Source organism: Chiloscyllium plagiosum, chromosome 26 (assembly GCF_004010195.1).
Source record: "Chiloscyllium plagiosum isolate BGI_BamShark_2017 chromosome 26, ASM401019v2, whole genome shotgun sequence".
NCBI lineage: Eukaryota > Metazoa > Chordata > Chondrichthyes > Orectolobiformes > Hemiscylliidae > Chiloscyllium > Chiloscyllium plagiosum.
This window is the reverse complement of record NC_057735.1, coordinates 40540506-40565012: the sequence shown is the minus strand read 5'-3', so window position 1 is coordinate 40565012 and position 24507 is coordinate 40540506. Positions and strand designations below refer to the sequence as shown.

The 24507-nt window shown below is 41.2% G+C and overlaps 2 protein-coding genes across 5 annotated transcripts; both read left to right on the top strand.

Annotated features, from left to right (window-relative positions):
* The first annotated feature begins 840 nt into the window (after positions 1-840).
* Positions 841-11694, top strand: LOC122563280 (DELTA-alicitoxin-Pse1b-like). Of its 3 annotated transcripts, XM_043716973.1 has the most exons (4): positions 842-1075; positions 1157-1264; positions 8782-8886; positions 10373-11694. In XM_043716973.1, exons 3-4 carry the CDS (start codon positions 8783-8785, stop codon positions 10809-10811), a joined length of 543 nt encoding a protein of 180 aa, XP_043572908.1. In that variant the 5' UTR covers positions 842-1075; positions 1157-1264; position 8782; the 3' UTR covers positions 10812-11694. The 3 variants fall into 3 exon arrangements, with proteins under 3 accessions (XP_043572910.1, XP_043572908.1, XP_043572909.1); XM_043716975.1 differs by lacking the exon at positions 1157-1264 and having other exon boundaries at positions 841-1075; XM_043716974.1 differs by lacking the exons at positions 842-1075; positions 1157-1264 and adding an exon at positions 7798-8058.
* Positions 11695-16419: 4725 nt separating this feature from the next.
* Positions 16420-23813, top strand: LOC122563279 (DELTA-thalatoxin-Avl1a-like). 2 transcript variants are annotated; one of them, XM_043716972.1, is made up of 3 exons: positions 16420-17172; positions 17294-17398; positions 23171-23813. In XM_043716972.1, exons 2-3 carry the CDS (start codon positions 17295-17297, stop codon positions 23607-23609), a joined length of 543 nt encoding a protein of 180 aa, XP_043572907.1. In that variant the 5' UTR covers positions 16420-17172; position 17294; the 3' UTR covers positions 23610-23813. The 2 variants fall into 2 exon arrangements, with proteins under 2 accessions (XP_043572907.1, XP_043572906.1); XM_043716971.1 differs by having other exon boundaries at positions 16425-17200.
* The last annotated feature ends 694 nt before the right edge of the window (positions 23814-24507 follow it).

The following is a 24507-nucleotide window of genomic DNA, read 5'->3' as shown; positions in this document are numbered from 1 at the left end:
TCTCTGCTGGCCACAGAAACGTCTGTACTTCTGACTACAGAATCCCCTAACACAATTGATCTCTTGGAAGCCGACGTACCCCTCGTTGCATTAGAGCCAGTCTCAATACCAGAAACTTGGCTGTTTGTGCTACGTTCCCCTGAGAATCCATCACCCCGTACATTTTCCAAAACAGCATACCTGTTTGAAATGGGTATATCCAAAAAGACTCCTGCTCTAGTTGCTTACCTCTCTTACCCTTCCTGGAGTTAACCCATCTATGTGAGTGTATCTGAGACTTTCCCCCCTTCCTATAACTGCCATCCATCACATAGTGTTGCTGTTGCAAATTCAGTATGTTTGAGGTTATTTGTTTGTCTGTAGTATTTAGGAGTTCTGTGCCATTCAAACTCACTAATGATGGATGCCCTGGGTTGCAACCTATGATTGATGAGGTTCCCTTGTCCAGCCCCAGGGCTTCTCAAAGGTAGGATGCAAAGTTTCTGCTCAGCAGGGTAGACAGTGGCACCTTCGTGATCTTAAAGCCTTCCTGTCCTCTTTTTAGCAGAAAGTGTTACATTCCTTGCTCTAACACAATACAGAATTAAGTCAAAAGTACTACAACTTAATTGCCAAGTCATTCGACAAATAAGGAACAATTTTAGATAATTCAATGCAGGAAAACCAATTGCCGAAGAGGATGTTGTATCTGCTGCTGACATACAGCCAGAAACTGTTGAGTTGTAAACTGCAATGATTAAGATGAGGGGCACAATTAACCAGACAATCTGAACAGCTGAGAGTTGGCCGCTCAGGTTATGTTTGTTTCATAAAATGCAGAATTTATCCGATTTCCAATGAACTCGGACTTCAAGAACAACAGAAAATTGGTCTCCTTTATCTTGGATCAATTCCTCCGATTTTATTTTAATTAAGTGTAAATTAAAACCTTCACAGCCCACCACTAATAGCACTGCTGCAACAGGAGGGTGTCAAAAAGCTTGAGAGCAGTTAAAGCGAGGCGGCACCTCGTAAACAGGAGGTGCATCGTTTCTGGTGCAGAATCTTGAAGAAATCTATAATTGATTCTGACCGGGTAAACAATATTTATGGCTAAATATGCTGACAATTAGCATGGTCAAAGAAACATGCTGTTGAAGCTTTTTTTTTGCTTTAGGTTTGTCATGTCAGATGCAAGAATATCGAATTCTGCAGAGAAAAATGTATATTTCATCAGAAAAGTGCAGATTCGTTGACAGGTTGACTTTGGATGAGTGTTACCATGGTGAGTTCACCAGAGAACTACTGTCCCCACATTTTCTTTATTTCAAAGAAGATAGTTTGTCAGGAAATGTTCCTTTTCCCTGTAGCAGACAGGTCCCTGAGTGTAGTACTGTATATATAGCTTCAAGCAGGTGTAACTGAGCCACATCGTGAGTCTGACTGATAACCCTACCTTGTTTGTTAGTGTAATTCTTAGTGGTCAATATTTTTCATGCTACATTGTTGCTACCTTCAGCAATATTCAGAGTGTGACAGCCTGTGTAAGATGAAGCACACCACTGAAAGTGAATTGCAGGATGTGAGAAGAGTTGAGGTTTGAAAAATGCTGAACATCTTGTAAATATCTATAATCATGCATGCAATCAAAGCCAGAGGGGTCAAAGTTCAAATGGAATCCGTGTGAAATAAGTCAGAGCCAGATGCAGTGACTGAGGAAAGAAATTACATAGTCACTGTAAGGACATGTTTTCATAAATGTTTGATAAGACACAAGAAGGGAGCTCAGACCTGAAACATTAGCTGTTTCATTAACATTTTCCATTTTTCTTTCTGCTTTCTGATATTTTACTTTTGTGTTGTGGAAAGCAACAGATGGACGCGAAAGGAGACAGGAGTGACAAAGAATCTCGATCATTGTCCATTTTCACACACGGCTTCAATTTAGAGACTCTTACTAATTTAGAAGATCGGCTAAAATGTTCATTTGAAGGTGATAAGATATTGGGCATTATTTGGAACAATGCATTTGTAAAGACACTGTATACTTGTCAGAATCATGTGCTCTCTGTTGTAAGGTGCTTCCATTTTAGATTGAATAGCTATTGAACTCACTACACAAAATATGGCATGTGTACAGCAGAAATTGTATGGGTTTTCAGACATATGAGAGAACCAGCCACTGCTCCATGGCAACCATTAAAGTATCTTTGTCTCAACAGGCCAAGGCAAAGGTTTTTACTACCCTTGATAGTGAGGCCACTTTTGGAGTACTGCATACAATTCTAGCCACCCTCCTACAGGAAGGATGTTATTACACTAGAATGGATGCAGAAAAATTTTGCAAAGATGTTACTGAGACTGGAAGGTTTGAGTTATAAAGAGAGGTTGGATCAGCTGGGACTTTTTTCCTTAGAGCTTATCGAGGTTTACAAAATCATGAGAGGCTGTAGGTATGGTGAATTGCCAAGGTCTTTCCCCAGGGCAGGGGAGTCCAGAAGTCTGGAGGGCATAGTTTGAGATGGGAAAGATTTAAAAGAGGCAACTTTATCACATGGAGTATTGTGTGTATGGAATGACTGCCAGAGGAAGTGATACAGGCAACTATAATTACAACATTGAAAAACAAGAATCTCACCTTTGATCGCTGGCAGACAGTGCAGTGGAAACTGTACTGAACCGGTACATGAATACGAAAGGTTCAGAGGGAGGTGGGTTAAACACAGACAAAGGGGACAAGTTCAATTTAGGAAATCTAGTCAGCATGGACGAGTTGGACTGAAAGGGTTGTTTCTGTGTTGTATAACACGATGACTCTTAAACTGGTAAAGCAGCAGTTTTCTAACAACATTCTGGATGCCATTCAGGAGATAAGGTAATTGTGCATACCATTTGGCATTTCCACTGATCTGGAGAAATATCAATGCTGACAGTGTGAGATAGTCAATGGTCTTCCTGGAGCAGAAGCTATCATTGTTGATTTGCTCGTCCATGGGCGTGAAGATGCAATGGAAGAAGACTACTAGAGGGAGCTCACCAGATTTATTTGAAGCTGACCAAAAACAATTGAGGTTGTTTGAGTTGGAGTATATGTGTCATGTACTGACAGTGAAAGAACTCCAGGTAAGGTGATGTTTTAGGTAAAATAATACCACATTGCAAATTTAGGAGTCAATCAGATGTCATTTATTAAACAAAGGCCTTTGAGAGAAGCATAGGAATGTTACCACATGGCAGTCAAATCTAGTTTCTCACAGATTACAATCAACTACCTAAGGTTTATACAGAACCACAGATAATCCCATGACCCAGCCTACATTACACAGAGCTCTGAAGGTCTTGTAGTTTCACTTAGGAGCTGACTGCAAAAGCTATGGCTGTCTCAGCTCTGCTGCATAACTACAGACAGTGACTACAGAGGTCCTCCTGCCAGTCTATTTGCAGCAAATCTAGCAGTACGCCACGTTATAGTTTGCAAAACAAGGCTCAGTACAAATTTAATTTCACCTCTTCATGTTCTGTCTTCAGTGCGAACTGTCACAGAGCTGCCGTGACCAACAAATGGGAAATCGGTGCAATGATTTGTTGAAGTCATGGATGATCAAGCAATCTGTTGCCTAAATTTGCATCTCTGTGCAAATTCACTTCTACAGATGTGCAGTGGTGTTGGGTCACAGAATAAGAAACAGATTTCATTCAAATCAAACAACGAACAACCACTCAGCAGAGATAGTGATGTTTTGCTCTGATCCAGCACTCATCAGAGGGACACACATCCCAAGAAGGAATCTTTCCAGAAAAAAGCAGACACCAGACAAACTGCCATCAACAACTTAAATAGGTGCCATTAAAAGACCTGAATGCTTTCGAGGTTATGGATGGAATGCACTTGCACAAACAGCTGAGAATGAATATACAATATTTATACAAGAGTGATAGACCTTTATAGACCCTGTATGACAGTGCAAACAGAGATCATCTCATGTAGAAGCTGCAATGAGAGCTAATGGTACTGCCAGGAAAACGAAGAGTATTGCTGTTGTGCTATGAATTCTAATATGCACATGGAGCTCACAAGACGGTGCAGTAGTCCAGCCATTTGTATTGTAACAGATTTACCATCATTTGAGACAAAGTCAGGGAGTAGTATTAATTCACCATGTTAGGATGACAGCAGCCATACTTCCATAACTGACACTCTGTCAGTTTCCACTGCACTGTCTGCCAGCGATCCAAGGTGAGATTCTTGTTTTTGCACAATGCCCAAGCAGCTTCTCTGATGCTGGCACAGTGAGCATAGAACCAGTTTTACATAAAGATGTGGTCAAATTTCACCACACACACCATGCATGTTAGATAGTGGTGAAACCACAACCCTTCAATTCTTATAGCAACCTTCAAAGAACCATTTAGAAAGCTCTTAATAGATTATATTGGAGCCCTACCCAAAAGCTGGAAAGGGAATCAGTATCTTTCAGGAACATTGGAACAGGAGTAGGCTATTCAGCCCCTTGAGCCTGTTCCATTATTGAATATGATCACGGTTGCTGTGTAACCCTATACATGGCCCTTGTCTCTTAATACCTTTCTTTAAGAAAATTTATCTATCGCTGATTTAAAATTAACTACTGATCCTTCACACACTGTTGTTTGAGGACAGAGTTCCAAACATCCACCACCCTGAGCCTGGGGTAGAAGTGTTTCCTAACATTTCTCTTGAACTATCTCATCCTGATTTTCTAATATGTCCCATAGTTCCATGATCCCAAACCAGTGGATAAAGTCTACCTTAATCTGTCTTTTCCTTTAATATCTTGAAAATTTTGATCGGATCACCCTTTAATCTCCTAAATCCTAAAGACAACAGGCCTAATTTGTTTTGAAAACAACAAATGCTGGAGATCCGAGCGAGTCAGGTAGCATCCATGGAGAGAGAGAGAGCTAATGTTTTGAGTCTAGATGACTCTTCATCAGAGTTGATGAAGTGTGGAGAGGGCAGCATTTATGCTATAGTTGGGGTTGGGGGGAGGCGCAGAGTGTAGCGAGCTGGGAGAGAAAAGATGTTGATAGTTCAGATTAAGTGATCAGATTATGAGAATGGCAGAACAATGATGTGTCCAACTACTGGACTTGAAGGAGCAGATAGTCCCACTGGGGTGCAGGGGGAGACAGGACATGGTGTCAGAGAATGTAACAAATAAAGCTAAAAGAAAGGGAAGAAATGGGAGTGGGTTCACAAGTTGAAGATGCTGAACTCAATATTAAGCCCAGAAGGCTGTAACGTGCCCAGTCTGAAGATGAGATGTTGTTCCTCCAGTTTGCGCTGGGATTCACTAGTACAATGCAGCATGCTGAGGATAGGTAAGTGGGCGTGTGAGCAGGACGCTGTGTTAAAATGACCGGCTATGGGAAGGTCAGGGTCCTTCTTGTGCACAGACCAGAGGTGTTCTGCACAGTGGTCAGTCAGTCTGTGTTTACTTTCTGCAATGTAGCGTTGGCCATATTGGGTGCAGTGAATACAATGCACAGGATTGGAGAAAGTACAGGTGCAATGCTGCTTCACCTGGAAAGGCTGTTTAGGCACTTGGATAGTGAGCAGGGAAGAGGTGCAGGGGCAGCTTTTATACTTGCTGCGGTTACATGGGAAGGTGCCGTGGGAAGGGGGGTCTAGTCTTAGTGGTCAATGAATGGACTAGAATGTACCAAAGGGACATCTGTGAAATGCAGACAGGGGGGAATGAGGGGAAGATGTATTTGGTGGTGATGTTCCACTGGAGTTGTCTAAAATGGCTGGGGAGGCTGGTGAGATGAAAAGTGATGATATGGGTAACCGATCATGGAGTTGTGAATGATATGAAGAGGCAAGGGCAGAAGCACAGGTGATAGTTGAGGGTCCTGCCAACCATAGTGGGTGGGAAGAAGCAAGCCATGTCAGCAGCACAGTTTTAGAAGGTGGCATCATCCAAACAGCTGCAATGTAGGCAAAGGAACTTGGAGAATGGGATGTAATTTGTATAATCTCTTTTCCTCATGTAACCCATGGAATCCAGGGATAATTCTTGAAAATCTACGTTGTATTCCCTCCAAGGCCAATGCATCCTTCCTAATGTGTGGTGTTCACAGTACTCCAATTGGGATCTAACCAGGATTTTGTATAATTACAGCATAACTTCTTCATCCTCATACCCGACCTATAAAGGCCAGGCTTCCATTGGCTTTCCTGATTATTTTCTGCAACTATTTGTGACATTTTAAAGGACATATGCACCTGTATCCTCAAGTCTATTTGGACATACGCTGTATTTAACTTCACGCCAACTATGAAGTACCCTAATCTATTGTTTCTCAGTCCAAAATGGATAACCACAGACTTGCATACAGCGAACTGCATCTGCCATAATTTTGCCCAATAATTTAATTCTATCAACATCGCTTTGTAATTTTATGCTATAGTGCTGCCTAGCTTTGTATTGTCAGCAAATTTGGATGTATGACTCTCTATGCCATTGTCCAAGTCATTAATAAATAATGTGAATAACTGAAGTGCATCATTACTCACATCCTGCCAACTTAAGTACATAACCATTATCCCAACTTTCTGTCACATGCCACTCAACTTATTTCCCAGCTATTGTCAGTGATTTGCTCACAATTCCATGGGCTTCTTCCTTAGTTAGTAGCCTCCTGTTTGGGGCCTTGTCATATTCCTTCTGGAAGTCCTTTTTGACAACATTCATAGACATTTCCAATACTTTAGTAAACTCTATAATATATTCAATGAGATTTGTCAGGCATGACCTACTTGTTATGAATCTATGTTGGTTGCCCCTGATTAACTGAAATTTTTGAAAGGTATTCAGTTTCCCTTCATTGATTATAGACTCCAACAATTTCCCTAACACCAATGTTAGGAGAATCGGTCTGTAATTCTCTGGTTTTCCTCTTGCATCCTTCCTAAAAAGTGGAGTGATGTGCAATTTTCCGGTCTGGTGGGATGACTGCTCTATCGAAGGAACTCTGAAAGATTATGATTGAGATCGCATCGATGTGCTCTACATTTTCCTATAACACCCTCAGATGGAAACCATCAGCTCTGGGGATTTATTACTCTTTAATTCTATTAATTTCTTCATTGCTGATGTTTTACTTATGGTAGTTTTATTCAGTCCCTCTTCCTCATCCATTATTAATTTCCTCAGGACTTCTGACAAGCTGTTCTCCTTCCCTACAGTAAATACTGACGCAAAGTAATTATTCAACATGGCTTCCCTGACAGTATTCCCACTTTTAGCCTTTCGTGGGCCAATATTGCTCCTGACCACCCTTCATGTATCTATAAAATTTCTTCTAATTGATCTTAATGTCTCTAGCATAATCCCTTTTAGTAATTCTTGTAAGCTGATGTGTAGTCCTTTGCTGGTCTTCCTATTATTCTCATTCAGCGGAATCTGTGCATGAAGGAAGATAAGAGAGATAGGAGGGTGTAAATAGAGAGGAATGACAAGAAAAGAAACATAATAATACAACAAAAAAGCAAACTGTAGAAACTAAGCTCAGTCAGCAGTCGAGAGCAGGACCAAGAGCAAGATGTATCCATTAATTAAAATAGTTTTCCCACATAACCGCAGAATAAGAGAACATAGCAGTTTTGAACTGAGGTGCTGAAGCGAATGCAGTTGCTCACATGGTCTCACCTGACATCAAGAGATCAAGCTGGAGATCATAGACAGTTCAAACCACATAAGAAGCGCACAAACAGAGGTTCTGAGAAAACCAGAGGTTGCAAGAACAACGTGAATTATGACATGCTGGAGACACAGGAGACGATACCACAACTTATTTTTGCAAAAGGTGGTTTAATTTTTTAACCAATGTTCCATGGAACCATTGTGATGTGGAAATGTATAAATATGTTGACATTTAATGGGCAGGCTGTGTTGGAGCTTGACCCTGCAGCCCCTCCCAAGCTGCATTGATGCAAGCTTGAATAAAGAAAATTCTACTGTGACCTACTCAGAAATTGGGCTCTTTCGTGAAGGTTTCTGACAGGAATAGATTCCCTCCAATATTTGCATTTTTGTAAGTCATTTCTCTCAGTTTTATATTGCCCCTCATCTCTTTAGTTGGCTATGGCTGTTTTTTTTTCTGTGAAGTGGAGTTTTTGTCTCCCTTGGGGAGCATCTAGTTTTGTATTGGGTTAAATGTTTCTTTAAGCGTCCTCTCCTGTTCTTTGTTTGTTTTACCTATTAGCATATTTTCTCAGTTTACTGTGGATAGTCTCTTTCTCATCTTAATAAACTCAGCCTCACCTAACCTAAAACTCGAGATTTGGAGATGCCGGTGTTGGAATGGGGTGTACAAAGTTAAAAATCACACAACATCAGGTTATACTCCAACAGGTATATTTGGAAACACTAGCTTTCGGAGCGCTGCTCCTTCATCAGGTGATTGTTCAATGTTACATCGAATTCGATCATCTTATGATTACTATGTGATAAATGTTCACTCACAATTAGGTTACTAATTAAATCTGGCTCATTTCTCATTACTAAATCCAATAATGCTTGTTCCCTTGTTGCATCCAGAATAATTGTGGATGTTTCAAGAAGATTTCCTGAAGCAGTGTCTTTAGTGTATATGATATTGCAAGTGTTCAATTTTTTCACAAGGTATGGATTACCCAAAGAGATCCCTCCCCAGGAAATCAGGCAAGGTTAGCTGCAGCGGTTTGGTGTTGGTGTGTGTTATTCATGTTTTACAAATGTGCCTTGAGCATTGCATGTTGTGTTATATTTTTAACAGAATGGCGACTCCAATCGAAGAGATTGTAAAATCAGTTGACTCTAATATACTTGTTGGAATCGAGATCACAAACAGCAGCAAGCGCTTTGATTTAACTGCAGCAGCGTGAGTACAGGGAACTCGGTAATCTTGCACTGAAGAAAGTGACGGCTGCAGATGCTGGAGATCAGAGCTGAAAAATGTGTTGCTGGAAAAGCGCAGCAGGTCAGGCAGCATCCAAGGAGCAGGAGAATCGACGTTTTGGGAAGAAGGGCTTATGCCCGAAACGTCGATTCTCCTGCTCCTTGGATGCTGCCTGACCTGCTGCGCTTTTCCAGCAACACATTTTTCAATCCTGCACTGAAGCAGAGTTTGAGTCTGCTTCCTGATCTAAATCGGAGTGAGATGCTGGAAAAGCACAGCGGGTCAGGCAGGGGGTAAGTGGAGGGATGGGTTTGTGAGCTGTGTCTCAGAGGGTGTAGTGAGGTCATTAACTGAGCAGCAGGGAGGGAACGCTGACAACATTTAAGATGTTTTTGGATGAGTACTTAAAACACCATAGCATACAAGGCTTCTGACCAACTGCTGGAAAATGGGATTTGAATCCTTCATTACTGACATAGAAATAATGGCCAAAACAGCCTCTTTCTGAGATGTTATAACTTTATGGCTTTATACAATGTGTCACATTGAAGTCATCTGGACTTACCAAAGTGCGTGCCACATAATAAAGTCATATTTACAACCGCAGTAATGTAAAGAATTATACCCTCTAATTTACAATCAATTTTATTAATGTTAGTTGAGATTAAATTTGGTCAGATGATTAGCGGGCTCTTTCGTCCATTATTTCTATGTCAGTAATGAAGGATTCGAGTCCCATTTTCCAGCAGTTGGTCAGAAGCCTTATATGCTATGGTGTTTCAAGTACTCATCCAAAAACTTCTTAAATGTTGTCAGCGTTCCCTCCCTGCCACTCAGTTAATGGCCCCACTACACCCTCTGAGACACAGCTCACAAACCCATCCCTCCACTTACCAGTGTGAGGGGGGCAGATACTTGGATCAAAACAGTGGATATGGAAATGTAGAGGTGGATGTAACTACACAAGTAGATTGAAGAACAATAAAGTAACTGCTGAGCAGATAGAATCCAGACCAACTCTTTCATGACAAATCTCCAGTTTAAACACTGCTGTCATCATAAAGAGGTTTGGTTTTTGATCTACCCACTAAGTGTTTATTTCCTTGAAATGCAGAAGTGCTCATAAAGACAACTGAATTTATTTTATACCTTACAATTAAGGGTTCCTACCTCTTCCACCTTTTTAAGCATTGAGTTCCAGATACCCATCACTATCTGAATGAATGGTTTTTGCCCAAATCCTCTTTAAACCTCCTGCTCCTTACCTTAAAACTATGTCCCCTGGTTATTGACTCCTCACTGCTAAGGGGAACGGTTTCTCCCTCTGCAGCCTATCTGTGCCACTTGTTACGTTATAAAAATTCATGTTGTTTTTGTTTTATTTTAGAAAAGCTGCAAAATGAAATTTTTAATCATCTTTTAAAATTGAGCTGTGATATTCATACATATGCAACATCTCATTTTTCAGGACATATGCTGACTGTGGTGTTGTACAAAGTCCCCCACCTCCGACTATAGCGAAAGAGAGGAAAGGAATGTGTGTGTTCACCAAGACCCCATTCTCACTCTATGGCACTGCTGGGGTCCTCAGCTACTCCTCTGGTGACCAGCAGTTCTCTCTTCTGTTCTCCAACCCCTTTGACTGCATCAAGTATGACAGCGAGTTTGCTCTGTACATTCCTGACACAAAAACAAAGACTGATCAAAATTTGTACAAAATGATGTATACACAACTGCATGAATCTAGTTCCTTCACCAAAACTGCTATTGGAAAAGGGAATGTAGCACTGCAACTGGTCAAAGATGGAATGGAGGTTTCAGGCACAATGTCAAATGTGTCTCACAAAGCCATAATTAAATTGGAAATTCGAGATCATTTCCCTTCTCCATGCAAGACTAATTATTAAAATTTTCTTTACCAGGAAAGTATCTCAAAATTCCATAAGTCACTTCAATTGAACTTCATATTGCTCTTCTATCAGTGTTCTATAATTTAATATGATCATGATTGCTCTGTGGTATAAATTCATGGGTGGCCCACATCCCTTAATACCTTTGCTGATCAATAATTTGTCTATCTCATATTTGTGATGATAATGTATCTTTAAAGGGAGGTACTTTATGATGGGTTTGTTTTAAGATAGGATTTATGGCAGAGATACTGAGCTTTCTACTAGAATCCAATAAAGTAAACAGCTTGTGAGGCCTTGTGAGTTTTTTTTAAAGTTAGAATAATAGAAGCAACTTGAATCGATGGGGTCAAACTCCCACAGAAGCTGGATTTTTTTTAGTTTTACCTTTCAGTTGCAGTTGTTGCTAGGATCTTGAAGCTGGGCTTGAAGCTGCAGTACATCTCTCCCTGTTACTCTCTGTCTCTGAGTTTTTGTTGATGTTTTTCCTCCTGGACTAGAGAATTGTCTGTGAGTCAATCTATTTTACTGAATTTACCTTTGTGTTCATGGGATACTACTATTGGGAACAGTTACTGTTTAGTCGTCAAATAACCTATTATTCTGTTAAGTTTTCCAGGAGCATTGTTATTCCAATTTCATCTTTCTTTTGTTGCATCTCAACTATAGTGAATTAGGTTTAGTTCAGTCGGCTGGATTGTTGGTTTGTCGAGCAGTGTGGGTTCAATTCCCATCGCTGATTAGAGGTTACCATGAAAGGCTTTCCTTCTCAACCTCCTCCCTCACCTGAGGTTTGGTGGCCCTCAGGTTAAACCATCACCAGTTGCTTATCTCCCTTATAACTGTACAGTGACACAGTTCAACTATAGTGAATGAATAAAGTGCGTCTTACTTCAAGACTGGTGGTTTGACTAATTGAATTGTAACCAAATGCAATGCCTTTAAAATAAGAAAAAGTTTGGGTCTATATTATTTTCTTCATGTATTTTGAGGGGGTTTGGTCTGGTCCATAACAGATTTAAGATTAACATTTCATCCTTGTCCACTGCTGTTTGTGGAAGAGAGTTCCAAATATCTCCTACCCTTTGTGTGTAGCAGTGTTTCCTGACACGTCTTTTGAACTGTCTGGCCCTCATTTTCTAATGTGTCCCCAAGTTCTAGAAACCCCATCCAGTAGAAATATTTATCTTTACTTACCCTGTATTTTCCTATTAATATCTTGAAGATTTTGCCTAGGTTACCCTTTAATCTCTTAAATGCTAGAGTTTGCAGGCCTAATTTATGCAATTTCTCTTCCTAAATTAATACCTAATGTCCAGGCATTAGTCTTGAAAACCTACATTGTACTCCGCCCCAAAGGCAACGTGGTGGTGTTCAGATCGGCTTGCATTACTCCAGATGAGATCTAATCAGGGTTTTGTACAGCTACAACTTCTGCATCCTTATATTTGACTCCCTCAGATATAAGGGCCAGTGTTCCATTAGCTTTATTGACTATTTTTAGGTCCTGTTTGTGACATTTTAAAGATGTATGCATCTGAACCCTCAAGTATCTTTGCACATCTACTGCATTTAACTTCATAGCAAGGACCCTGATCTATCCTTTTGTGATCCAAAACGGATAACTCCACACTTGCGTACATTGCACTCCTTCTGCCATATCCATTCCCTTAGTCTATCAGTGTCGCTTTGTAATTTTATCCTGTCACCTAAACTGTTGATAATGCCGCCTAATTTTGTGTCATCAGAAAATTTGGATATATGACTTTCTATGCCATTATCCAAGACATTAACCAATAATGTGAATAACTGAGGCCCATCACAGATCACCATAGAGATGTACAGCATGGAAACACACCCTTCGGTCCAACCTGTCCATGCCAACGAGATATCCCAACCCAATCTAGTCCCACCTGCCAGCACCAGGCCCATATCTCTCCAAACCCTTCCTATTCATATACCCATCCAAATGCCTCTTAAATATTGCAATTGTACCAGCCTCCACCAAATCCTCTGGAAGCATATTCCATACCTGTACCACCCTCTGTCCTGGCAATGTAAGTGCTTACACATTATCTCTACTTTCTGTCACTTGACACTCAACATTTTTACATTTATGATTTGGAGATGCCGGTGTTGGACTGGGGTGTACAAAGTTAAAAATCACACAACACCAGGTTATAGTCCAACAGGTTTAATTGGAAGCACACTAGCATTCGGAGCGACGCTCCTTCATCAGGTGGTAGTGGAGGGCTCAATCCTAACACACAGAATCTATAAATTCTGTGTGTTAGGATTGAGCCCTCCACTACCACCTGATGAAGGAGCGTCACTCTGAAAGCTAGTGTTCTTCCAATTAAACCTGTTGGACTATAACCTGGTGTTGTGTGATTTTTAACTATTTACAGTTAGTTCTGCTACAGCACAATGGTTGTATTCTTGTGCAACCCTGCATTATACAAAAATCATGCTTTAGAAACAGTGCTTAAAGCGTTGGTGCTGTAATCACATTACAGCCAACACACGTTTTAAAAGTTTGTACTTTAGAAGCAGTGTCCCCGATTTGTCAATAGTTTTACAACAAATTCACTTTGATGAAATGCATATTATAACAGAACAATCTGTATTCATTTGTGGGATGTGGGTGTCACTAGCTGGCTAGGATTTACAGTACATGAGAAGGTCATGGTGAGCTACCTCTTTGAACCGCTGCAGTCTGTGTCCTGCAGGTTGACCCATAATACCATTTGGGAGAGAATTCCAGGATTTTGCCCCAATGACAGTGAAAGAATGGTGAGATATATCCAAGTCAGAAGGGTGAGTGGCCTGCACATCCCTGTACACTATGAACAATTTAGAATGGCCAAGCTACCTAACCTGCACTGTTTTGGACAGTGGGAGGAAGCCAGAACACTCAATGGAAACCCCACAGGGAGAATGTGCAAACTCTACACAGTCACCCAAGGCTGGAATTGAACCTGGGATCCTGGTGCTGTGAGGCAGCGGTACTAACCATTGTGCCTTCCATCCTTTGAACGGAACCATCAAGTCCCAGGGATTTCTCACTCTTTAATTCCACTAATTTCCTAATTGCTGATGTTTGACTTGCGTTAATTGTATTCAGTCTCTGTTCCCCATCCACTATTAATTTCCTCAGGACTTCTGGCAAGCTATCCTCCATGCTAAAGCTAAGTAATTATTCAACATTAGCTTAGATTAGATTCCCTACAGTGTGGGAACAAGCCCTTCGGCCCAACAAGTCCACACTGGCCCTCCAAAGAACAACCCACCCAGACCCATTCCCCTACATTTACCCCTGACTAATGCACCTAACACTACGGGCAATTTAGAATGGCCAGTTCATCTGACCTGCACATCTTTGGACTGTGGGAGAAAACTATGGAGCACCCGGAGGAAACCCACACAGACAAAGGGATAATGTGCAAACTCCACACAGACAGTTGCCCGAGGTGGGAATTGAACCCGGGTCTCTGGCGCTTTGAGGCAGCAGTGCTAAATACTGAACCACCATGCTGTCCCATGTGTGCCATTTCCCTGTAGTCATTGACAATATCCCCAGTTTTAGTCTTTAGTAGGCCAACGTTCCTCTGGACCACCCGCTCTCCCTTTATGCACCTGTATAATTTCCTCCAATTGATTTTGACGTCCCGGCAAGTTTCCTTTCATAACCCATTTGCACAGCTCATATAAGCTGCTTTTTGAACCTCATTGAGCAGGGTGTGTGCTGATGTTTTGCAATTTTGTAAGCCCTTTCTTCTTTTATATTCTGTCTCTTATCTCATGGTTGTTTTTCTGTAAAGTGGAGCTTTTACCCTGTCAGGAGTAAAACCCACTTTTGTATTGTGTTAAATGTCTTTTTAAACATCCCTTACTATTCATCAGTTGTTTTACCCAGTTTACTGTTGACAATCTCAGCCACATCTTGCTAAAATTAATCTTACCTAAATCTAAAAGTGTGGAAGCTGATTCATACATTTCACTTTCACTTGCTGCATTGAATTTAGTTCAATTTTTTCACAAGGTACAAATTACCCAAGAAATACAATCAGATCAAGGTTTAAATTTGATGCTGCAAATATTCAAAAAAATGATGATTAATTGGGAAATGAAAAGGTCACATTTTCCACTTGTGACCCAACATGTCCAGGGACATTGGAAAGATGAATTCAACTTTGAGACCATGATTAGAGCTGTTATCATGTATGGTGTCATGATTGGAGATAAAGGAATTCATGTTACTCCTTGCCATTAGCGATGGTCCTAATGAGTCCAGAGGATTCTGTCATTTTGAACAATTTATGGACATGGTTTAGTGGACCACTTAAAGTGATCAAGGAAAAGGTGATAAACCATTGCTCAAAGACCAACCTCTCTTTTAAGTTTCAGAGAGAAAAATAAAGCATGACTTGGCTGAAAAGCACTGAGTGATAAACAAACAATAAAAACTAGAGCAGGCAAAAAATGCCAAAGTCTGAAAATTTCTTGCTAACGAGAAGTTGTAACTGTTATTACCTGTCTCTGGGAACCATTAAAGCAAGGTTCATGGGTCCTTGTCAAATCTAAACGAAGCTGCACGAAGCTAATTATGAAGTTCCAACTCTAGACAGGAAGAAAAATCAGCGAATGTGTCATGTTAATATAATAAAGACATATTATCTCAAGGATAATAGTCAGGTGACAATTATATCTGTGGTACCAAAGGAAATAGGGAGTGAAATAAAAATATCAGACCAATTAGAGAATGAATCAGAAATTGAAAATTAAAAAGTTGACCCTCCAGTAGATTTGATATTATGGAGGGACATAAACAGTTAGATAGATAATATCTTATTTTCCAGAAAATGATCAATGCGATTTATAAAGGCTAATACTGAACCATTGGGTGAATAAACGTGTAAAAGTGTTGTTGGCTGTTGATGATTTTAATGCAAGGGTGAATTACCTACAAAAAGAATATACAGAGAAATTTGATCAAGTGGAGGAAGAGGTTAAATTTATGATGGACAATGACATTATTGATCCGGGTCACAGTAATTGGATCTCACCCACTGTGCTGGTGCCTAAACCAGCATTCGGCACATTCTGTATTTATTGTCACAAGATTACAAAAGTGGACTAAGACTCTATTCCACGATTCCTAGAATCCCTACTGTGTAGAAGCAGTTCATTCGGCTCATCAGATCCACACAGACCCTCTGAAGAGCATCCCACTCAGATCCATCTCTCTACCCTATAACCATAACCCTACATTTCCCATGGCTAATCCACCTAACAGTACTTCCCTGGACACTACGGGCAATTTAGCAAGGCCAATCCACTCAACCTGTACATCTTTGGATTGTGGGAGCAACTCAGAGCATCCAGAAGAAATCATGCAGACACAGTTCGTCACCTAAGGCCGGACGCGAACCCAGGTCCCTGGAGCTATGAGGCAGCAGTGCTAATCTGGGTATGTATAATTCTTCACCAAAATCAATCTGTTCAAAGAATATTGACACATTCCATTGACTTATATATAAAAAAACACAGGTCCTGGAAATCAGGAGCAAAATCAGAAATTGCTGGAAAGTCTCAACAGGTCTGGCAGCATCTATGCAGAGAAAGCAAAGTTAGTATTTTTGATCTGGTGACCCTTCTTCAGCGCTGATTCTCGGCAGATATCAAATTATCACAGTTCAGTGATGAAATAAAGAATATTTTGCATTGAAGTATTAACTTCAGGCAGGTCGAGGATAAGCAAGTGTTTTTTTAAATTGAATTCGGAAAGACTTTGAATTGAATTTGAAAGAGACCTAATGACAAGTGCAAGTATAATTACTCCTGGAAAACCACAGTGTTCAGACCAGTGAGGGAAATAAGTCGCCTCAGTGAAAGAATATGTCAAATTTCTATAGCCGCAAGTTTCTACAGATCTCTGTAGATTATTAATATGTCATTCTGCAATAATTAATGTTGAATGGTTCAGGGTAACACAGGAACGCGGTGAGAAGAAGTAAGCTTTGGGAAATGTTGCATTCTGCAATTATCTCCCAAATATCCTGAAGGAGGAACCCAGTAGCTGAAGGCTAGGCGGTAGAGAGAGGGAGATGCCCATGAACTTAGCCTCTGATTTCTAGGGGAATATGTCCTTAATATGAACTCAGGCAATCCTCCAATAACAAGAGAACAGATTCTGAAGGCGGATCTGGTGTCCTTTTGAAAGAGAAATGACCATACATAGATGAATAGTTGGCACTGTCTCTCCCTGAGTGACGATCGGAAGTTTTTCAAATCACAGGAAGGGTGTTGGTTACTTCGCGTGTCTGCAGCAGAAAGTGGAGTCCATAGCTCGGCCTCGGTGAGATTCCCCACCCCCGGGAAACCAGGCAAGGCTCGCTGCAGCACTTTGCTGTTGGTGTGTGTTATTCCTGTTTACAATCGTGCCTTGAGCATTGCATGTCGTATTATATTTTTCACAGAATGGCGACTCCGATTGAAGAGATTGTAAAATCGGTTGACTCCAAGATAGTTGTTGGAATCGAGATCACAAACAGCAGCAAACATTTTGATTTAACTGCAGCAGCGTGAGTATGGCGAGCTCGGTAATCTTGCACTGAAGCAGAGTTCAAGTCTGCTTCCTGATCTAAATGTGTTGTTCACTGAGTTAGGCATGCCCCAGCCACACCCACCACAACTCCCCGTGTGAAATGTAATGGTCTGATCAATAATACTTGGTAATATCCTTTGCAAGTTACACCCCACGTTTGCCTTCGAAATTCCACACACTTCCTGACGTTCCTCAGAGATTTGGTGTTTGAAAGTGTATCTAGATCACCCTGCTCCTGTAAGGTGTTGGTGAGTACCAGCTCCCGCAGATTGTTCGATAAGGTGTGTGGTTGTTCAGTTCAGTTGTGTGTATGAGAAGTTTTGGACTTAAAGAACATCAACAGGACTTTGTGGGAAGCTCAGGAGGAAATAGCAGGGCCCTTCGCAGAAATAGTTGTATCATTTATAAGCACAGATAAGGTGCTGGATGACTGGAGAGTGGCTAGTGTGGTGCTTTCCCTTGAGAAAGGCTGTAAGGAGAAGCCAGGGGGCAATAGACCTTTTAGATTTTAGATTACATTACAGTGTGGAAACAGGCCCTGGCCCAACAAGTCCACACTGCACCCCCAAAGCGCAACCCACCCATACCCCTACATTTACCCCTTACCTAACACTACAGACAATTTAGCATGGCCAATTCACCTGACCTGCACATCTTTGGACTGTGGGAGGAAACCGGAGCACGCAGACACGGGGAGAACGTGCAAACTCCACACAGTCAGTCGCCTGAGGCGGGAATTGAACCCGGGTCTCTGGCGCTGTGAGGCAGAAGTGCTAACCACTGTGCCACTGTGCCGCCCACATGTGCCACCTGTAAGTCTGGTTTCGTGGTGGGGGGACGGGGAGTAAGTTGTAGGAAGTGATTCTGAAAGATACTATTTATATGTATTTGGAGAGGCAAGGAATGATTAGAGGTAGTCAGCATAATTTTATATGAGGTAAATTGTGTCACACACTTGATTGAGTTTTTTGAGAAGGAATCAAAAAGATTGATGAGGGCTTCGATAACTTGGATTTTGTTTACTTGGGCTTTAGTAAAGCCTTTGACGAGGTTCCACATGGTAGACTAATTAGTTAAGTTAGATCACGTGGGATTCAGGGTGAGCTTGCCAATTGGATACAAAATTGCCTTAATGGCAAAAAGTGAAAATGGAGAGTAAATTTTTTTCAGACTGGAGGCTTGTGACCACAGGTCCACAGGGATCGGTGCTGGGTCCACTTCTGTTTACCATTTATATAAACGATTTAGATGAGAATATAGAAGACATGGTTAGTAAATTTGTAGGTGACACCAAGATTGGTAGTTATCTAAGATTACAAAGAGATCTTGATCAACTGGGTCAATGAGCAGATGACAGATGGAATTTAACTTGGATAAATTTGAGGTATTGCATTTTGGTAAAATAAACAAGGACAGGACTTATACAGGACCTTAGGTAGTGTTGTAGAACAGAGAGACCCAGGGGTTCAGGTACATAATTCTTTGAAATTTGCATCACACATGGATAGGCTGGTTAAGAAGGTGTTTAGCATACTTGCCTTTATTGTTCAGACCTCTGAGTATAGGAGTTGGACACTGTTGAGTTTGTACAGGATATTGGCGAGGCCTCTTCCGAAGTATTGTGTCCAGATCCAGTCTCCCTGTTATAGGAAGGAAGCTATTAAACTGGAGAGCGTTCATTTGATATTTGTCAAGATGTTGCCAGTAATGGAAGGTTTGAGTTATAAAGAGAGGCTGGATAGACGGGGACGTTTTTTACTGGAACACAGGAAGTTGAGAAGTGATCTTATACAGGTTTAGAGGATCATGTGGGGTATGGATAAGGTAAATGGTAGATCTCTTTTCCTTAGGGTGGTGGATTTCAAGACGAGGGGGCATATTTTTAACATGAGAGTAGAAAGATTGAAAAAATACATGATGAGTAATTATTTTATACAGAGAGTACTTTGCATGTGGAATGAACGTCCACGGAAGTGATGAATGCAGGTACATGTTACAATGTTTAAAAGACATTTGGATAAGGACATGAATAAGAAATGTTTGGAGGGATAAATGCCAAAGGCAGCAGATGGGACTAGTTCAGTTTTGGACTATGGTCAGCACAGACTGGTTGGACTGAAGGGTCTGTTTTCATGCCGGATGACATGAGGAAGTAGTTGGACTCCATGTTGAGTTCTGAAGGCTTGTGGCTTTAAGAGGTGCTTTTTGCCCTGGATTTGTTTTGAAGAAAGGTTTTAAGGCAGAGATGAGTGCAGTCCATCAGAAGCAGGAAACAACTTGAGAGGCCTTGGGGTTTTTTAAATTTTGGAACAATAGAAGCAGCCTGAATGGGTGTGGTCAAACTCCCACAGAAATAGGATTTTTAGTTTTAGTTTTCAGCAGTTGCCGTTGGGGTCTTAAGGAAATTGAAGCGTTTTTTCTTTCTCGGTTACAGCCAAAAGCTGGGTGCTCTCTTCCTGTTACTGGAGTTGTAAGTGAGACAATGTGTTTTATAAATTTGCCTTTTGGCATAAGGGGGTGTGTTTATGGGATGTTGCTATTTTGGAACAGTTAATTAGTAATAATTACAATATCTATTATGTTTCTGGTAAAGTTGTTATCCTAATTCCTTCTTTCTCTTTTGCTGTATTTTAACTATAGTGAATGAAGCATGTTTTGTTTTAAATCTGATAGTTTGACCAATCAAATTGCATCTGGAAGGCAACACCTTACGTTTACCTTTAAAATAAGAAAAGGTGAGGGTCTAGACTATCTTCTGAATTTTTTGAGGGAATTTGGTCTGGTCCATAACAAGGCAGTAAAATGTCTGAGAGGAAAATGAAGTGCTATTCATTCCAGCTTGTGTTGGCTTCACTGGAATGCTCCCACAGGCTGACAGGTTAAATGTTCTCAAGGAAATAAGAAGGTTTATTGAAATGGCAGGCAACTGTAAGATTGAGTTATTCCTACAGACAGTGCTGGGGTGTTCTTCAAAGTAGTCACCAGTCTGTGTATGATCTCACCAATGGAGAGGAGATCACATGTATTGACTAGATTGAAAGAAGTACAAGTTATAGAAGTTATAGAACAATAGAACAATACAGCACAGAACAGGCCCTTCGGCCCACGATGTTGTGCCGAACATTTGTCCTAGCTTAAGCACCCATCCATGTACCTATCCAATTGCTGCTTAAAGGTCACCAAAGATTCTGACTCTACCACTCCCACAGGCAGCGCATTCCATGCCCCCACCACTCTCTGGGTAAAGAACCCACCCCTGACATCTCCCCTATACCTTCCACCCTTCACCTTAAATTTATGTCCCCTTGTAACACTCTGTTGTACCCGGGGAAAACGTTTCTGACTGTCTACTCTATCTATTCCTCTGATCATCTTATAAACCTCTATCAACTCACCCCTCATCCTTCGCCATTCCAACGAGAAAAGGCCTAGCACTCTCAACCTATCCTCGTACAACCTATTCTCCATTCCAGGCAACATCCTGGCAAATCTTCTCTGCACCCTCTCCAAAGCTTCCACATCTTTCCTAAAAGTGAAACACTGCTTCACCTGGAAGGTGTCTTTGGGGCATTGGAGGAAGGAGGAGATAAAAGGACAAATATTACACCTTCTACAATTGCATAGAGAGATGATTGGAAATCTGAAGATGGAGGAGAAGACTAGAATGTCATGAAGGATACTGGCCCCACAGAGTGGTGACAGTGCAGGGGAGATGGGGGCAATGTGTTTGTTGGTGACATCCTGCTGAAGATGATGGAAATGGCAGCGTATGATCCTTCAAATACAGAGACTGGCCAGTGGAAAATGAGGGCAAGGGAGGAGGGGAAGGAGTGAGGGTAGAAGTGCAGGCAATGAGTCAGACACAGCTGAGGGGTCCTGCCAACAATGGACAGGACGGGGAAAACCCTCCGTTGAGAAAAAATGCAGACATGTTGGAGGCATCCCGGTGGAAGGTGGCACAATAGGAGCAATTGTGATGTAACTGGGAGACATAAGAGGGTCTGTACAGGAAGCAGAGTGTTGGCAATGATCACTGTAATTATTTATTCTGTTGTGTGGTTCCCCATGAAGCTTACCCCGCTATGTAGCTTAGGGACAATGTTGAGTGTGAGCAAATGTCATCACACTGAGAGTCGGTGAGTTGGGAGTTGATATTGGTGGACAACTGATCCCCAGAAATGGAAACAGAGAAGCCAAGGAAGGAAAGGGAAGAATCAGAGATGCGTCAGGTGAGGCTGAGAAAAAGGTAGAAATTGGGAGCAAAATTTATCAAATTTCCGAATTCTGGAAAAGAGAAATGAAATTGTGACAGTGTTATTAATGTGCTGCAGAAGACTTGAGGGAGGAATTTGAGAAGGAGAAAGTGCAGATGTTGGAGATCAGAGTCGAGAGTGTGTTGCTGGGAAAGCACAGCAGGTCAGGCAGCATCCGAGGAGCAGGAGAATCAACCTTTCGGGCATTAGCCCTTCATCAGGAATTTGAGAAGGATAGGAACATACCCTACCAAGGCACAGCTAGGACCCATATGAGTACTCGTTGCCACAAATTTGACCTGGAGAAACTGAGCTACGTTAAAGAAGAAGTGGTTTGAAATGAGACCGAGCTCACCAGATGAAGGAGTGTGGCGGTGGATGGGGATGGTTCAGGCCTCCATTCAAGGAATAAGCGGAGAGTCTTCAGACCATCCTGATGGAGGTGGTAGTGTTGAGGATTACACAGTAATGAAGAGGAAGCTGTGAACAGAAAACTGGAGATTGCAAAACCGACATTAAATGTGCAAAGAATCACAAATATAAGTGTGAAGCCAAGGCTTCTGAAAGCCTTCCTCACACCAGGCTAAACCAACTGGCTGTCATTGTTGAGTTTACCCTTACAATCTTTTTTAAACAAGAGTGTGATATTTGATGGAGTATATTAGTCCAGTACCCTAGCCATACCCACTACTGTGTAAATCTTTCTTGGAACTGACTTGAGCCAATCCCTTCTTCTATCAGCCTTTTACTATTTCTGGACTTATAGAATACTTCAAGACTGACTTTTTAAACTGCCATTCTCTTCTCCTACTTTCACTTTTGTTTTCAAATCCTGAGGTGAGGTTTGAATACATATCCGCCTCGTTCAGAAGGACCTTATTGAAGAGCACAACAGTTGTGTTCTTGCCCTTTGTTTACAGATGCACAACTGCCAATAAGATTGACCAGGAGCTGAGATCCTGCCTGTTTTTATCTTCGCTGAATGTTAACTTCTGAGCAACTATACTTTCACTAACTGCTGCCTTGGATTGGAAACCTTGAATCATAAAGTTATAACAGCAAAGAAAGAGGCTCTTTGGTCCACCCAGTAATGAAGCATCCAGCTATTCTAATCCCATTTCCCAGCATTTGGTCTGAAATCTTGTACGCTATGGTATCTCAAGTGCTGATCTAAAAACCTGTTAATGTTGTGATGGTTCCCACGACTTCCACCTTTTTAAGCAGTGAGTTCCATCTACCCACCACTATCTGAGTGAATGTCTTTTGCCCAACTTCCCTTTCAACCTTACAGTCCTCACCTTAAAACTGTGTCCCCTGGTAATTGACCCCTCTGCTAAGGAGAAAGGGTTCTCCCTATCCAGCCTATCTGTGTCTCTGTACATTATAAAAGATCCTGTTGTTTTTGTTTTCTTTAAGAAACACCACATAACAAAAGTTTTATTATCTTTTAACATTGAGCTGTGATATTTATATATATGCAATATCCCATTTTACAGGACCTATGCTGAATGTGGTGTTGTACAAAGTCCCCCACCTCCGATCATAGCGAAGGAGAGAAAAGGAACGTGTGTGTTCACCAAGACCCCATTCTCACTCTATGGCAGTGTTGGAGTCCTCAGCTACTCCTTTGGTGACCAGCAGTTCTCCCTTTTGTTTTCCAACCCACTTGACTGCATCAAGTATGACAGCGAGTTTGCTCTGCACATTCCTGATACAAAAACTATGACTGATCAGAATTTGTACAATAAGATGTATACACAACTGCATGAATCTAGTTCCTTCACTAAAACTGCTATTGGAAGAGGGAATGCAGCACTGCAACTGGTCAAAGATGGAATGGAGGTTTCAGGCACAATGTCAAATGTGCATCACAAAGCTATCATTAAATTGGAGGTTCGAGATCACTTCTCTTCTCCATACAAGCCGAATTATTAAAATTCTCTTTGCTGGGAAAGTATCTCAAAATTCCATCACTCACTGGAATTTCTCAATTGTTTAATTTTCTAGTGCTGTCAGATCATACCAAAATTATTAAATAATCACAGGTCTATAATGCCTTATTATACAGAATAACGGTGTAGGAATTTGATTCATATCCAATTTTTGTAAGGATCTTGTCCATTCATAAGACCATTATTTTTACTTCTAAGACTGTCTTACTCCTTTTTACATGTCACTGTTAGAACATGACATATTTGACTGATCTCCTGTCATTACACACATCATCCTGACTTGGATGACTACAGAGGAACCTTGATTATTCAAACAAGATGGGTGGGCACTATTTTGTTCGGATAATCGATTATTCAGTTAATCGATTTTACCCTAAACAAGGGAAGCCATACTGATCTAACACTGTGCTCTACTGGAGAATTTGTTTAAATCTATAATTTTAAACAAACTAATCTTTGCATTCTGCAAATTACAAGTTAAACAGAAGGGCTAAACCGTTACCATCACATAAAAACTTTATATGAAATTCCAGCATTAAACAAGGGTCCGAACAGCTTCAACGATCGCAAGAGCATTTGTCAGTTTCTGGGAACTCGGTGTCGCGATAGAAGGACAGAAGCACTGCCTCGCACATGCATTTACGTTCTTGGCCATTTTTTCATGAACGCCCCGGTAATGTGATGGGAATATCCTGTGCTGTAAAACACTTACTTTTGCAAAGAGCTGTGTAATTAACTTACCTAAAAAAATCCAGTTGCTGATGCTTGAGGTGTTTGTGTTTAGAGTCATAGAGATGTACAGCATGGAAATAGACCCTTCGGTCCAACCTGTCCATGCCGACCAGATCTCCCAACCCAATCTAGTCCCACCTGCCAGCACC